This window comes from Corvus brachyrhynchos, unplaced genomic scaffold (assembly GCF_000691975.1).
Source record: "Corvus brachyrhynchos isolate BGI_N302 unplaced genomic scaffold, ASM69197v1 scaffold14, whole genome shotgun sequence".
NCBI lineage: Eukaryota > Metazoa > Chordata > Aves > Passeriformes > Corvidae > Corvus > Corvus brachyrhynchos.
The window spans coordinates 11,170,006-11,182,090 of record NW_008239110.1 but is presented as its reverse complement, the minus strand read 5'-3'; the positions used below and the strand labels follow the sequence as shown (position 1 = coordinate 11,182,090).

The 12,085-nt window shown below is 41.3% G+C and overlaps 1 protein-coding gene across 2 annotated transcripts in view; it reads right to left on the bottom strand.

Annotated features, from left to right (window-relative positions):
• The window catches only part of DCBLD1 (discoidin, CUB and LCCL domain containing 1), a 35,523-nt gene that overhangs the window by 12,562 nt on the left and 10,876 nt on the right, over positions 1-12,085 (bottom strand). The window contains exons 2-7 of one of the 2 annotated variants that reach the window (XM_017739699.1): positions 8,884-9,021; positions 8,269-8,320; positions 7,464-7,536; positions 5,661-5,794; positions 1,591-1,631; positions 111-326 (exon numbers count right to left, since the gene is read on the bottom strand). In XM_017739699.1, coding sequence (XP_017595188.1) covers positions 111-326; positions 1,591-1,631; positions 5,661-5,794; positions 7,464-7,536; positions 8,269-8,320; positions 8,884-9,021 — 654 coding nt within the window. The remainder of the gene's footprint in view (positions 1-110; positions 327-1,590; positions 1,632-5,660; positions 5,795-7,463; positions 7,537-8,268; positions 8,321-8,883; positions 9,022-12,085) is intronic. The other variant, XM_017739700.1, reaches the window with a different exon arrangement.

The following is a 12,085-nucleotide window of genomic DNA, read 5'->3' as shown; positions in this document are numbered from 1 at the left end:
ATTATGTTTAACAAAAGAAATGTTGCATTAGTGCACTATCAGCTTTCCAGCTGCATTCAGTTTCTTCTCCAGCTGAAACACCCGTTTCTAATAACCAGAGAGCAACATACCTGTTATTCTCTTCTTCTCCCCCAGGTCTATCTCCAGCCATTCACGGCTGCTGCTGTGGTTAGAGGCCCAAGACCATCCCGGGACTTGAAGCCAAACCTTGTCGGGGGACCATAGGAGTAGTTGCCCAAACTCATTGATCTCCTCCCAGTAGGAAGATGCAGTAACCTGGCTCTTGGAGAGGAATCCCTCTTCCAGACTGAGAGATTTGTTGCAGCCTAGGAGTCCCCACACAGACAGGCAGAAGGAGTTATTTTGCATTTTCACAGGATATTTTTATATTAGGCTAGCAACATTTGAAGACCACCCACAACAGCAAAGTCAGACATTGCTGAATCTAGTGCTAGCCTGATGCTCTCCATTAGCTGTGGTGTTTACCAGTCAATTTGTAGTGTATGATCCAGTACCAGAGTGCTGCAGTCCCAATGCTTTACCAGTCTAACTCCTACGTACATGACACCTTCTGACTACATCTGCTATTTTTGCCATTTAGTTTTTTAATCTCTGCACTTTTGTCTCATTCCTGTGAAGACATTTTTTATTTTTAAATTTTTCCTTCTGAAACATAATATTTATGTTTTGAGATTGGCACTAACTAATTCTGCTGCGCAAAACATTTCACAGATGAAGGCACTGTACTGAAAGGAATACTTTACTGTAAACATTTCATGATTCCCACCTGCAATTAGGGCTAGGAAAGTTACTCGTTAGAGAAGCTCCTTGATACTGCTGCCAAGATGTGATATCATGAAGATAATATCTGCAGGTAAGTATTACAAACTCCACCAAAGAGCCCACAAAATTTCTGCACATCAAGGTTCTTCAGAGAAAACAGGCCAGTGGAATATGGTTCAATGAAGTTAAAAATAATTCCTTGGCAGGTTCAAAGGCCTATACATGCTCTACAGTTTCCAGTGGAATAGTAAATGACTTTATCTCAAATGAGTGGAATATAATTCAAATGAACGAATGCGAACTTTCCCCCCCTCTTTGCTGTGTTTTATGCAAATGAACGTCTTGACAGATTAAAAGAGGGTTTTGCATCTTGGAAAGCCATAAACAAAAACTCCTTCTGTATCAGTGCAATATAAATATATTTTCATTTCTCCTATGTTTTCTTTCTCCGCTTTTATGATGAAGATGGAAATTATAAATGTCTGAGGAGAAACTGTTTTCATTTTCTGTGGCCTAAAGTACATAAAAATGGGTTTATCTGATTGTCATTTTTCATATGCTGGCACCAGAAATGTAACAGCAGAATACTATTTCTGTTTCCCGTCTATGTGCGTATGACCGCACATATTCTGTGTTTTTTTTCTAGCTCACTTCACATCCCTTCAATTTTTTTATTTACTTGACAATTTTAAAAAAACTGCTGTCCTAAAATATCCTTCCTAGACACAGCCTGACATTCTCCTGATTATTTTTTAAAACTTTTACAGAAAATATTTAAATAGCTAAAAACAAAGCAATTATTCTTACCATTCGAAGTAAATGTAAACCGCTTATCTGACAGAGAACCACTGTAAGAAAAGAAAAAGGTAACTCAGCCTTTCATGAGGTGGTCACAGGAGTGCTGAGGTTAAGCTTCAGAATCACTGTTTTTCCAGTAAAACATCTCTGGCCAGACAGCCACTTTCTCCGCTGGCCGGTTATCGACCCCCATAAGAGCACTCAAGCTCATCTCTTACTGTGACTGTATTTGGGTAATTTTTTTAATGGTTTTGAGCATTTTTTAAAGCTTTAAAGTGACTCCCTGTTGCACCACCCTGCTACTCCTGCTGCTTGTGAGAGTTACACTTGATGGAGACTAAACCACACCAGCTCTGGCCATTCCTACTTGGGCTACAGGTGTGTCATAGGATGAAAACTGGATGAAAACTACTCCTTATTTTAATCTGGGCGGGAACCAGTTCTGTTATAACCACGGTCAGCATCTCCCATCAAGAATGGTTCTTTGTGCTCCATTAACCACATCTATGGCTTCCTTTTTCTTCCTCCTTCTGACACAGACTGTTTTGCTCCAGGGGAAAAGCCATTTCTTGGGCCACTCCACACAGCCCTGCACAATGCAGGACAAGATAAAATCACCACTCTAAGGGAAAGCTGAGTTTTCCTTGGCCTTTCAGGGAGCCACTTTCTAATTCCCAAGGAGATGCCCCTGAGGTTTCATTCCAGAAGCAATGACTCCAACTGGCTGCCTAACAAAAAGAAAGGCCAGGGTTTTAACATGAAATTAGTTTGGATTTCTTGAAAATCTGCCCCCTCTGCTGTCACTTCGATTAGCTGCACGCATCACTGGCCCCTTTTGAAAAGCCTTGGCCAGCATGACTAAGCAGTAAAACAACTTCTGCACTAAGCATGGAGACAGTTCCCTTTCAGGCTGCCCTTTCTTTGTTGTTGGCCAGGAAAATTTCCCCTGAGGTACTGTCTGTGGCCTTACCATGGTGTGTAGGGCTATATGTTTTGAGAGCACTGCAAACAGGGAAGAGGAGAGTAGTCCCATGTCAAGGTCAATAAAAACACTGCCTTTTTTTGTCACTGAAAACTAATGACTACAGGCAAACGAAGCCCTTCAGAGCTCTGGGTGGGAGCTGATTTATTTGGGCATGTAGGTGGCTGAGTAGCTAGAAGGGGAAACACAAACCCTCCCTCCCACATCTTCCCCACAGGCAATCCTCAGGGGCGACCAGATGCACTCTGCTCACTTCAAACCACTTTGACATCACAGCCAAAACAGTTTTTGATTTCTTAGTGAATGCAAAGCAATCCATTTCAAGAGAAAAGTAGAATATAAATAACTATGTAATCAGTAAAGCCTACCCAAAACAGCAATCACAGTGCTCCTTGAAGACTGCTAAGGAAAAAAAGTCACCCAGAGCCCTTTCAAATAGAGGGCTGCAAATTTAGCAAATAGAGGAGGTTGGCATTCCTAAGGTCTACGAAGCTATGAAATCAAGCTGATAAATTTCTGCTGTAATTCACTAAAGAGAACAAGCTAATTCAGTAAGTGGTAATTCATCAGTTTCCTAATGTGACTGCTGGAATTTTTCACACAGGTTCCACTTTGTCCTTTAAGGGAGGGTATTGCTCCATGCTCCGCATTTGCCTGACAACCTTCAGAATCCTGCCTTTTATTTTTTTGCCAGAGCTGGTCTCAAGCAAGCTTTTCCTAAGCAGTGCAGGTTAACCCTGAATCTCATCTTTCACTATTGACAAGCATTTTGTCAATATGCAATCTTGCATTTTCAAAGGCAAATGATTCCACATGTGCAGATGTGTAAGTCACAGGCCGGGCCATGTTACAACATCCTGTGTATTTGCACTGGGGTATCAGAACTGCTCAACAAATCCAGCCACTCAGGCTTCATTACAGCATCTGGGGGTGCAGGTCCGCACATGGATCATGGGAAGTGAAAACCTCAAAGATGCTGGAGTGTAAGAAGCACATTGAAAAATGGAGTGGGGAGGCCAAGGTCAGCTCTTGCAGGATGGTGGGTGAGCAAGACATAACTCCACGTTAACAACACAGATACTTAACAGCTCGATGCACTCCAGCAGCAGCTTTTGATGAGGTCAATTTCAGCTCAAGTCACTAAATAATTTTAATCTTTAATACTGAAATCCACTACAAATGAGATTTTAAAAGCTTGTGCAAGCTCTTATTTAAGGGCATCTAAAAAGCTCTTAAGGCATTGGTGCTCAAGCACCAATTTTTTCTTGTGGGCACTGGCTCATCTGCAGGATTTTCTTTCAGCATGTAGGTACTGCAGAACAGGGAAGCCATGCAGCTTTGTAGATAGCTCCTATAAAAGCTTTTTTAAAGCACTAAATGCATTGGTTCTTTTTCTTAGTAAACAAGCCTACTGTTTCTAGGAACACTTTTTCATGTTTTGAAATAAAAGCATTTCACTACATGCTCTCCTCTGGGCTCACACCAACAGTTCGTCTGTTCTAGAGACTGTCGCAGCTGCCAGGTGTGGCAGAAGCATCCTGGGAAGTGCTGTGCTGACACTCCCATTTTTCTTAAAGTACATGCCATCTAGTTTGTAGGCATACAGCCCAGTGTGAGCCTGTGGCTTCCTGCACAACCTGTAGAAAGCAAGGTTGTCTCCTCAGGGCAATTCCGTCCCTCGGAGATGTGCATCATGCTCGAGGAGTGCCTCTGTCTGCCCCTCTAGGCAGGAGAGCTACAGGGACTCTGCTCCTCCTTAGGGTGCTCTCTCAGGGCACCTCACATTAAATGGACTAAATCCCCCAGCACGTGTACACTTGCAGTCTTACACACTTCATTCTTTGCCCACTAGCTCTCGTACCATGAAAAAAAATAAGAACGGGAATCACAACTCCCTTTCATTATGAAATTTTATGTGCCACTGTCTGAGTTACTCCACTGGGATTCTTGAGGGTCACAAGCATACGAATGTATGTGAACAGCTCTGTAACACCTTTAGATAAGGCACAAAATATTTAATTTAGGGTCTCACTAAGCTGGCATGTGTGATGGAAAGAATTTGTATTATTTGTTTTATGGAGGGGCTTGGTGCCTGAGCAGAGTTCTCAGTCTTGATTTGCTTTGAGACAAGTTTATATTAATTTTCTTTGGCAATTAACTTTCAAGAAAAATAGAAAATATTTAGGCTGTTCCGTCCTTTGACTATGATCTACACACTACCCAGCTTTGTACACTCCAGTGCCATTGTACATAAAGCATTTCAGTCTGTGCTGAAGTTTAAGCACAGCAACAGAACACATGAATGCCTTTTTTTTTTCATGAATGAAACCATGATTGTAAAATTGTCAGGAAGGTGTGAGAAATCATGGAGAAAACAGGAAAATAGTATAAAAAATACATATTGCCTTAGCTCTCATAGGCTATGGGATGGAAATTTCCCTTCTTACAAAAGAAAAAAAAAGGCCTCATGTAAAATCCAGATAACATTTGAAAATTAAAAACTATAAACCAACTGGAATGACAGAAGCAGTTGCTGGAAGGGCTTACTGTGCTGGATAGAGATTAGAGGATTTATTTCTACTTCAACAACAGTACAATTAAAAGTCAGAAGATAAGCAATAAATATAATACCCTTGTTATAAATATTCTAAAAGAGAAAAACTCTGAACATGTCAAAAACACAATGTTTAAGAAGTTGTTCATTAAATCCCCTATGGCTCAATGGCATTTTTTACTTACTCATTTTTCCTAGCTTTTTTTAAACTTCAACATGAATTTACCATGATTTATTAGCACATCGATTAAAGCTGTTTGCTCCAGAGCATCGTACTCTCATGTATCTGCTAACAAAGTAATTTGCAAGTATGTTTTGGAAGGAATAGAAGGAAAAAGAAAATACCACCCTACATGGTATAGAGCCACTGAAAACTTGGAACCTCTTCCTATCTCCAACGCCAACACTATTTTAATAAAGCCCTAGACCCACACCTAACATCTTTTGCTCCCCAAAATGGTGTCCCCACCTGCTTGTGCTGATGTGGGCAGTGCCCTGTGTGCCGGGGTGTGCCCCGGTGCCAGCCCCACCCGTGGTACTCACTCTAGTGAGGGGACACCGTTGGCGACAACGCCCTCGTAGCGGCTGATGCCCTTGTGCTGGGTGACGCTGATCTGGCCGCCCAGCTCGTCCGCCACCACACCAGCATGGATCGCAGATTTGCACAGCAGCGAGGTCTGAAAGGCAGGAGCCAAGGCTCAGGAAATCGATCTGACAAACTGCTAATGCTCTCCCTTCCAAGCCACCAGTATACAGGTGTTACAGCTCATAAAATCCAGCAAAAGCTCAAGAGGAATAAGAGTCAGGGAAGGGAGAAAGAGCAGTAATCTTTGACAAATACATGTTTCCCAAAGTAATTTTTCTTTTCAAATGAAAAAACAAATAACCTGCTTCTGAGAAGATGCTTTAAGATTGTCACTCCTCAGGAAAAAAGTCAAAGGCAAGGCAACACCTCTTTGGGAAGATAAATCAATAATTTCTTGGTGTTCTTACCTGAAGGCAGACCTATCTATCACTGCACCTTAGGGTTTGAGTCATGGTGTACATCGGGGATTTGTCTATGTGTTGCCTAGCTGCTTCTGGGCTTTAAGTGCAGCCTATTTCCCAGTATCTCAGGTGGGATACTGCTGAAAAATACAGGCAGGAGAACTTGTGTGCCAAGTAGGTGGAAATAACACACCACTGGGCTAGGGCAAAGCAGGAAAGGGACAGAGAAAGGTACAAAGGAGACTGTCCTAGGGGCTGCAGGCACAGGATGGTCAGGTTCACACTGGCCCAGTTTGGGCTGTGCTACTGGACAAGCTGGAGTGCTGGACTGTCTCCTCCAGGGAAGGGTGGGAAAAGTGGTGGCACAAAGGCAGCACATCTCCAGGGGAGCCCTGCAGGTTCTTCCCATCAGAAAATCCTCCTTAATGGTGGGGGGAGAATTTCTTTTGCAAATTCCTCAGTGCAGATAAAATCTGCATGAGGTCATGCCATGTGCTGCTTTTCTGCCCTAATCATTGGAACCAAGGGCAGAATAACTCCAACTAATGAGAATGTAACGCGGCATTTCTTTGTTTCTTCAGCTCTGCCGCTTTCCAGGCTGGAGCCAGCACACTTGAATAACTGGATGAACAGGTTAAACGTGAGCACTGACTTTTTGGGAACTCAGCGACTGTGATAGGGTGGCATTTTTCTTCAGTGGTATGATTAGGCTTACTTCTCTTCGAGAAAGGTAAAGATTTCACAGGCATGACAGGAGAAGAGTCCAGGGCAAGGGGCACAGAGTGGGCAGAGCTCTGAGTGATATGAGCTGTGGATAAATGCAACCACTTCAACTTTTGAGTTTAAAGAACAAGAAGTTAAAACAACCCAAAAGGTTGGTAGTTATCGGTGGGATGTGATTAGGCAACGTGTAATATTTATTTCATTTCAGTGCAGATGCTAGGATAGTGCAGGCATAATCCTAAAGAAAACCCACGTGTTACTGAAATATATTTTTTTCACATGTGGACACCAAACAAGTAAAAGCTAAAATCATAGGAATATTTCATGCATGGATGAGCATTGCCTCAAGAAGGACAAACACTAGGCATGCTTTTTCCAGAAAGCCAGAAACCACAGGTCAGTAGGTATATTTGGCAGTCAGTGGACTTTGTTCTCACACAATTGATTTGTCTGTTTGAAAAGCGTCTCTGTGTGCTTATATACTGATAACTTACTTATATACTGATAATAAAAGGTATAGCAAAACAGCCCAGAAGAATTACTGACAAAAGTCAAGCAGCAAAAGTTGAAACCAAGTTTTTCTATTCTTGTTTCTTTTGTCTTTATAAATTTCCCCTCTTTATCCTGTGTACTTACATCTCTGTATCCTTCTCCAATGTTCCCAGAAATGTCACCTGCTATGTCTCTGCAGCCAGCAGGACAGTATCTGCTGTAGTGAGAGAAGAAAGGCTTGTTTATGACATGAACTGTAGTGATAATACAAACAAACTCCTGTAAAAGAAATGCCCTCAAACCAATAAATATTTTAGCCGTAATTTCTGGCTGATGCTCTGTGAGTCTAGGAGCTAAATAAATGGACCCTTGAGTTCATAGGTGGACTGAACACAGTAGCACACAAAGAACTAGAAAAGCAGTTTTTCAAGGGCATTTATTTCTGTTTATTTCTCTTGTTCTAGAAATGCTACCACACAGGTTTTCAGAGTAAGATAAGAAGCCTATATGCACATCCAGACAGCAGGCAGAAGAGCACGATTTATTACCATTTCAAACCTATCACAAAGTTCAAGGAACCGAGAAATTATAGCTTGTCCTCAGATAATCTTAGATCAGCTGGGACGTGATCTGCTCCCAGAGGAAGCACTGGAATGTGAGGCTACTTTGAATTTCTAAGTGGAAACTCTTTTTACATATACCATGTATATGTATGCTCTTAATGAGAATTGCTGAGAGCTCTGCAACTCCATTTCGTCATTTTTCTGGGCCACAGACTTCCATTCTACACTACTGCTTCTCACAACCAGGCGTTAGACCATTACAGCATTGGAACTCAAAAAAATTCACCTCTCCAGAAAAACAAGACTGTTTAACATTTTGTAGCAATTGAACCAGTTGACAGATACAGCAGAGCAAACCAGAATGCAGAGCTGCAAACCCTCTTTACCTGAATTCAGCCTTTGTGTAGTGGTTTGCTCGTTCCAAACAGGTGATTAGATCTGTGAAAAGTTTGCAAATGTCAATTCCCATTGTAGGATGTAAAAATACAGACAAATATTTGGAGAACATGAAATTACATTTAAGGACCTCTCTGTATAATACTTAAGCAATTTTACTGGACTGGAAGCAACAGCTATGGTTTTCTCTCATTCTTTCCAACTCCCTTTTCTACTCTTCTTATGCTTTACACCTTAAAAACTGAACAGACCTCCAGAACATTAAATGTGGGAATGAACACTTTAATCTCTCCTACCCTTCCATTCTCTCACAGTGTGATGGATGCTGGAGCTCAAAACACAGCAGAGCTTCAAGGAGAAGGCACTGTTTTCCCCTCCACTGGGCCTGTATTCCAAATGGTCTAGGTAGGATTTCAGCAGCTATTATATCTGGTTAATGTTACAACTGTTTCTTGCACACGTACTATTAAAAATACCATGGCTCATGCTAATCTGGAAATATTTAGGAACAAACATTTAGGCTAAGGCTCTATGTGTGTAGAGATGATAATTAAATAGGGGGGATTATGCCACTAATCTTCTACTACTTTTGGATTTCACCTTACCTGGATGATCACTGCTGGCATAGGACAACAGAAAGCCTCGTCCTGACACGTGGGATCCACTCTCAAAGTGAATAGTTGCCTCATTGCTATCTAGAATGATTTCTTTGGGGACAGGCATCACATTACCACAGTACGGCCCTACAGACAGAACAAAGAAGATTTCAAAAGTTTAGATGACATAATTAGGCTGGAATATTCTCATGATTAGCAAAGAATTTCATAACACACTCATTCTCTTTCAGTACCAATCCAAATGTTGACAAAAGGGTTTTGGCTTCAGTCCTTTATGGGTATGAGCTCTAAAGTTACCCTGACAAGGAATGGCCAGGATCCAATTGTCTCTCCATGGCAGCAATTCCAACATCCACGTTTCTCATTGCATAAGCCTTAAGAGAAAGATTAATGCCCTTTGACCCTTGAAGTATAGCATGCTTACAACTGCAGTAACCCATTAGAGAAAATGACACTACATTCAAAAGCAATCCAAGGGATCTAGGCAGGGTCCCCGAGATAAACCCTCCAAACACACACAGCTCATGCCATTGTGGCACAGCAGCCAGTCGGGAAGGATTAAGATCAGAAACAGAACACCTGGTTTTCAAGGACCTTCACTGCACAAGCCAAATTGTACTACAAGGCAGTAGCGCTTCCCTTAGAACATTTCTTAACCTTTTTCCATTTAAAAACACCATTAGACCATAGAAGAGTACAGTTCAAGTCTCTAGAGTTTTTAACAAAAAAAAGGGAGAGAAAGGGGAAGAAGAAGGGAGTGGGACAGGGAGACAACAGCCTTGTGCTTACAGTGAATTAGATAAGGGTTTTATAGCTGCCAACTGCAGTATCTTGGAAAAGTCTTTGGGACACGCCTTTCTTGTGACAGCAGGCACGCCCAGGACTCCTAGTAATTACATTTGCTTCCTCAGAAACTCAGTTCCCAAGGGGAGTGTTCCTTTGAGACTGCCACAGTCTTTGCGCTTGCCTTCTGTCACCATACCTGGGTGCAAACACTTGTCTCTAGCTGCCCTCAGGCACAGATAATACAGAAAATTCAAGGCAGTTTGGATATACTTGTTCAAATTTATGAGCATGTTTACAATATCAACTGCAAAGAAGAGGTTTTTGTAAGATGGCAAACAGACTTTTTTCCCCAGAGGAAAAGAAAAACAAATAACCCTTTACAAGCCCTCAGCCCATCTGTTCTGTTGAGGTGAATGACAGCTTTTGTGTCCTAAAGCAAGTCTTTGGGATGAAAAATGATCACTTTGATTTTTCCTAGACAACCTCATCTTGGTGGTGGTGTCTACTTTAGGGCAACTTGGAACTGACTTTTGAGACACAAAAAATTACATTCACATCATGACACAGATTTGATGAGTGATACCCATCGTAACAGGCTCCTAAAAGCTTCTTCATTTTGCTTGATACTCTGGGTTAGGGAAGGGGCTCTTTTCCAAATACTTAATTTGCCCTATAACAGCTAAAAGGTCAGCCTATAGAGTAGCCCAATTGGAGCCAATGACAGCCAGCTGTCAGCAGAATGGGACAAACAAAAGGAAGAACTCTTGTCCTTTTGGCTCATAAAAATCATATGGTGAAGCCAGGCAGGCAGAGAAACAAGTGACGAGTGTGACATTTCCCTGGAGTACTCATGTGTTGAAAAATGACTCACGACTTAGTCAGAGAAAACAATGTCTATAAAAAGGGTTAAACAAATTGCTTAGGAAATGAACTTATCAAAAAGACAGCATCTGACACTGTGTCATACCAGACAACTGCACGAGTGATTTATTTGAGAAGGTCTTTTGTGTCAGGTTGCAGTGGGAGAAATAAAGTGCTAACTTAGATTTTTTTTGAGAGAGAGAGAGAAGAGGGGGAAAAGACAGGGAGCATTGCACGTCTTCAAAACAGAACACCTGAGAAAGCTTTAGTCCTTTTCTTCTCTCAAGGATTGTCTCTACATATTTTCTCACAAGTGTTCTTTGGCTTTCTCCCTCGCAGCGATTGGCAGTGACCTATCTACTCTGGAGGTATAATTTAGATGGCTGATTCACTCAACCACACATCAGCTGGATCAGGGATGAGTGACTCCACCAGTAGCAAGTCTACATACGTTCCAGATAATTATACAAACAAATCATACTTCATGGGCAAAACCAATAAAATAAAATAAAATACAAAATAATCTAGACACATAGAGCTGTATAATCCAAATTAAAGCAGGAAATTCAGAAGCAATCAGCTTAAGAAACCAACATTCAATATCTCAAGACAAGTTTCTGCTATTAAGTAATAAATCCAAAAAGGTTACCAGGCTATGGTTATTTTCTGCCAAGAGCCGTTCTGGCGCACCAAGAGATTCCTATGGGTAGCTCAAAATAAAGGGAGCCTAGGATTAATTCCTTAAAGGATATAGAAGCAAGAAAGAGTATATACTCAAGGAAGGAATATTTTCCAAAAGTTTATAAGTCTTCTGCAAAGATTTGAAAGAAAAAAATAAGGTGTGTTGGGGGGTGGAATTCATTAATACTACAAAACATTCACTTGTTCTTTTGTTGCCGGCTGAGGAAGCCTTGCAAAACACTTCAATGTATTTCTTCTCAATAATTCAGGTAAGACCATATCAGCACTACACTGTCAGGTCCTCAGACTTGCCTGGGATCTAGCAGAGTTTATTTCCATGTTACCCAACAGAGAAATAAGTGCTGAGAGGTAGGGTTCAGGAAAAAGTGTAAGCACTATCTCACCCCTATATTGCTGTTCTTAGGGAAACTGACCAGACACCAGTTTGACTCAGAGGTTCTTTACTCCCTGAAAGAATTAGAAATGTGTACAGTCTGGTTTTTAGGAAAAGGTGTTAATCCCCCCTTTCTGGTGCTTACTGTGTTTAAAATGACCAGTGTCAGTGACCCTCTGATTTGATTTACCTAATAATGTTGGGTTTGGTTAAGCAGCACCTCTCTCCATTTTGCCAAGTCGTTGCAGAGTGGCCTTTTTAACTTCAAATTACAGTTTCTCCCCTAATCAATTTATTTTACATTGACGGTCTTCCAGGAAACTCACTAAGGGGACAACTAGTAATGCTTAGAAAATAAAACTGATTCAGGGTCAAGACAATTCTTTGGGTTCAGTTTTGATAGATGAGAGAATTTTATGTTTTCATCTGTTTTTAAATTTTCTTTAGAAAAATCTTTGGGTTTATGTA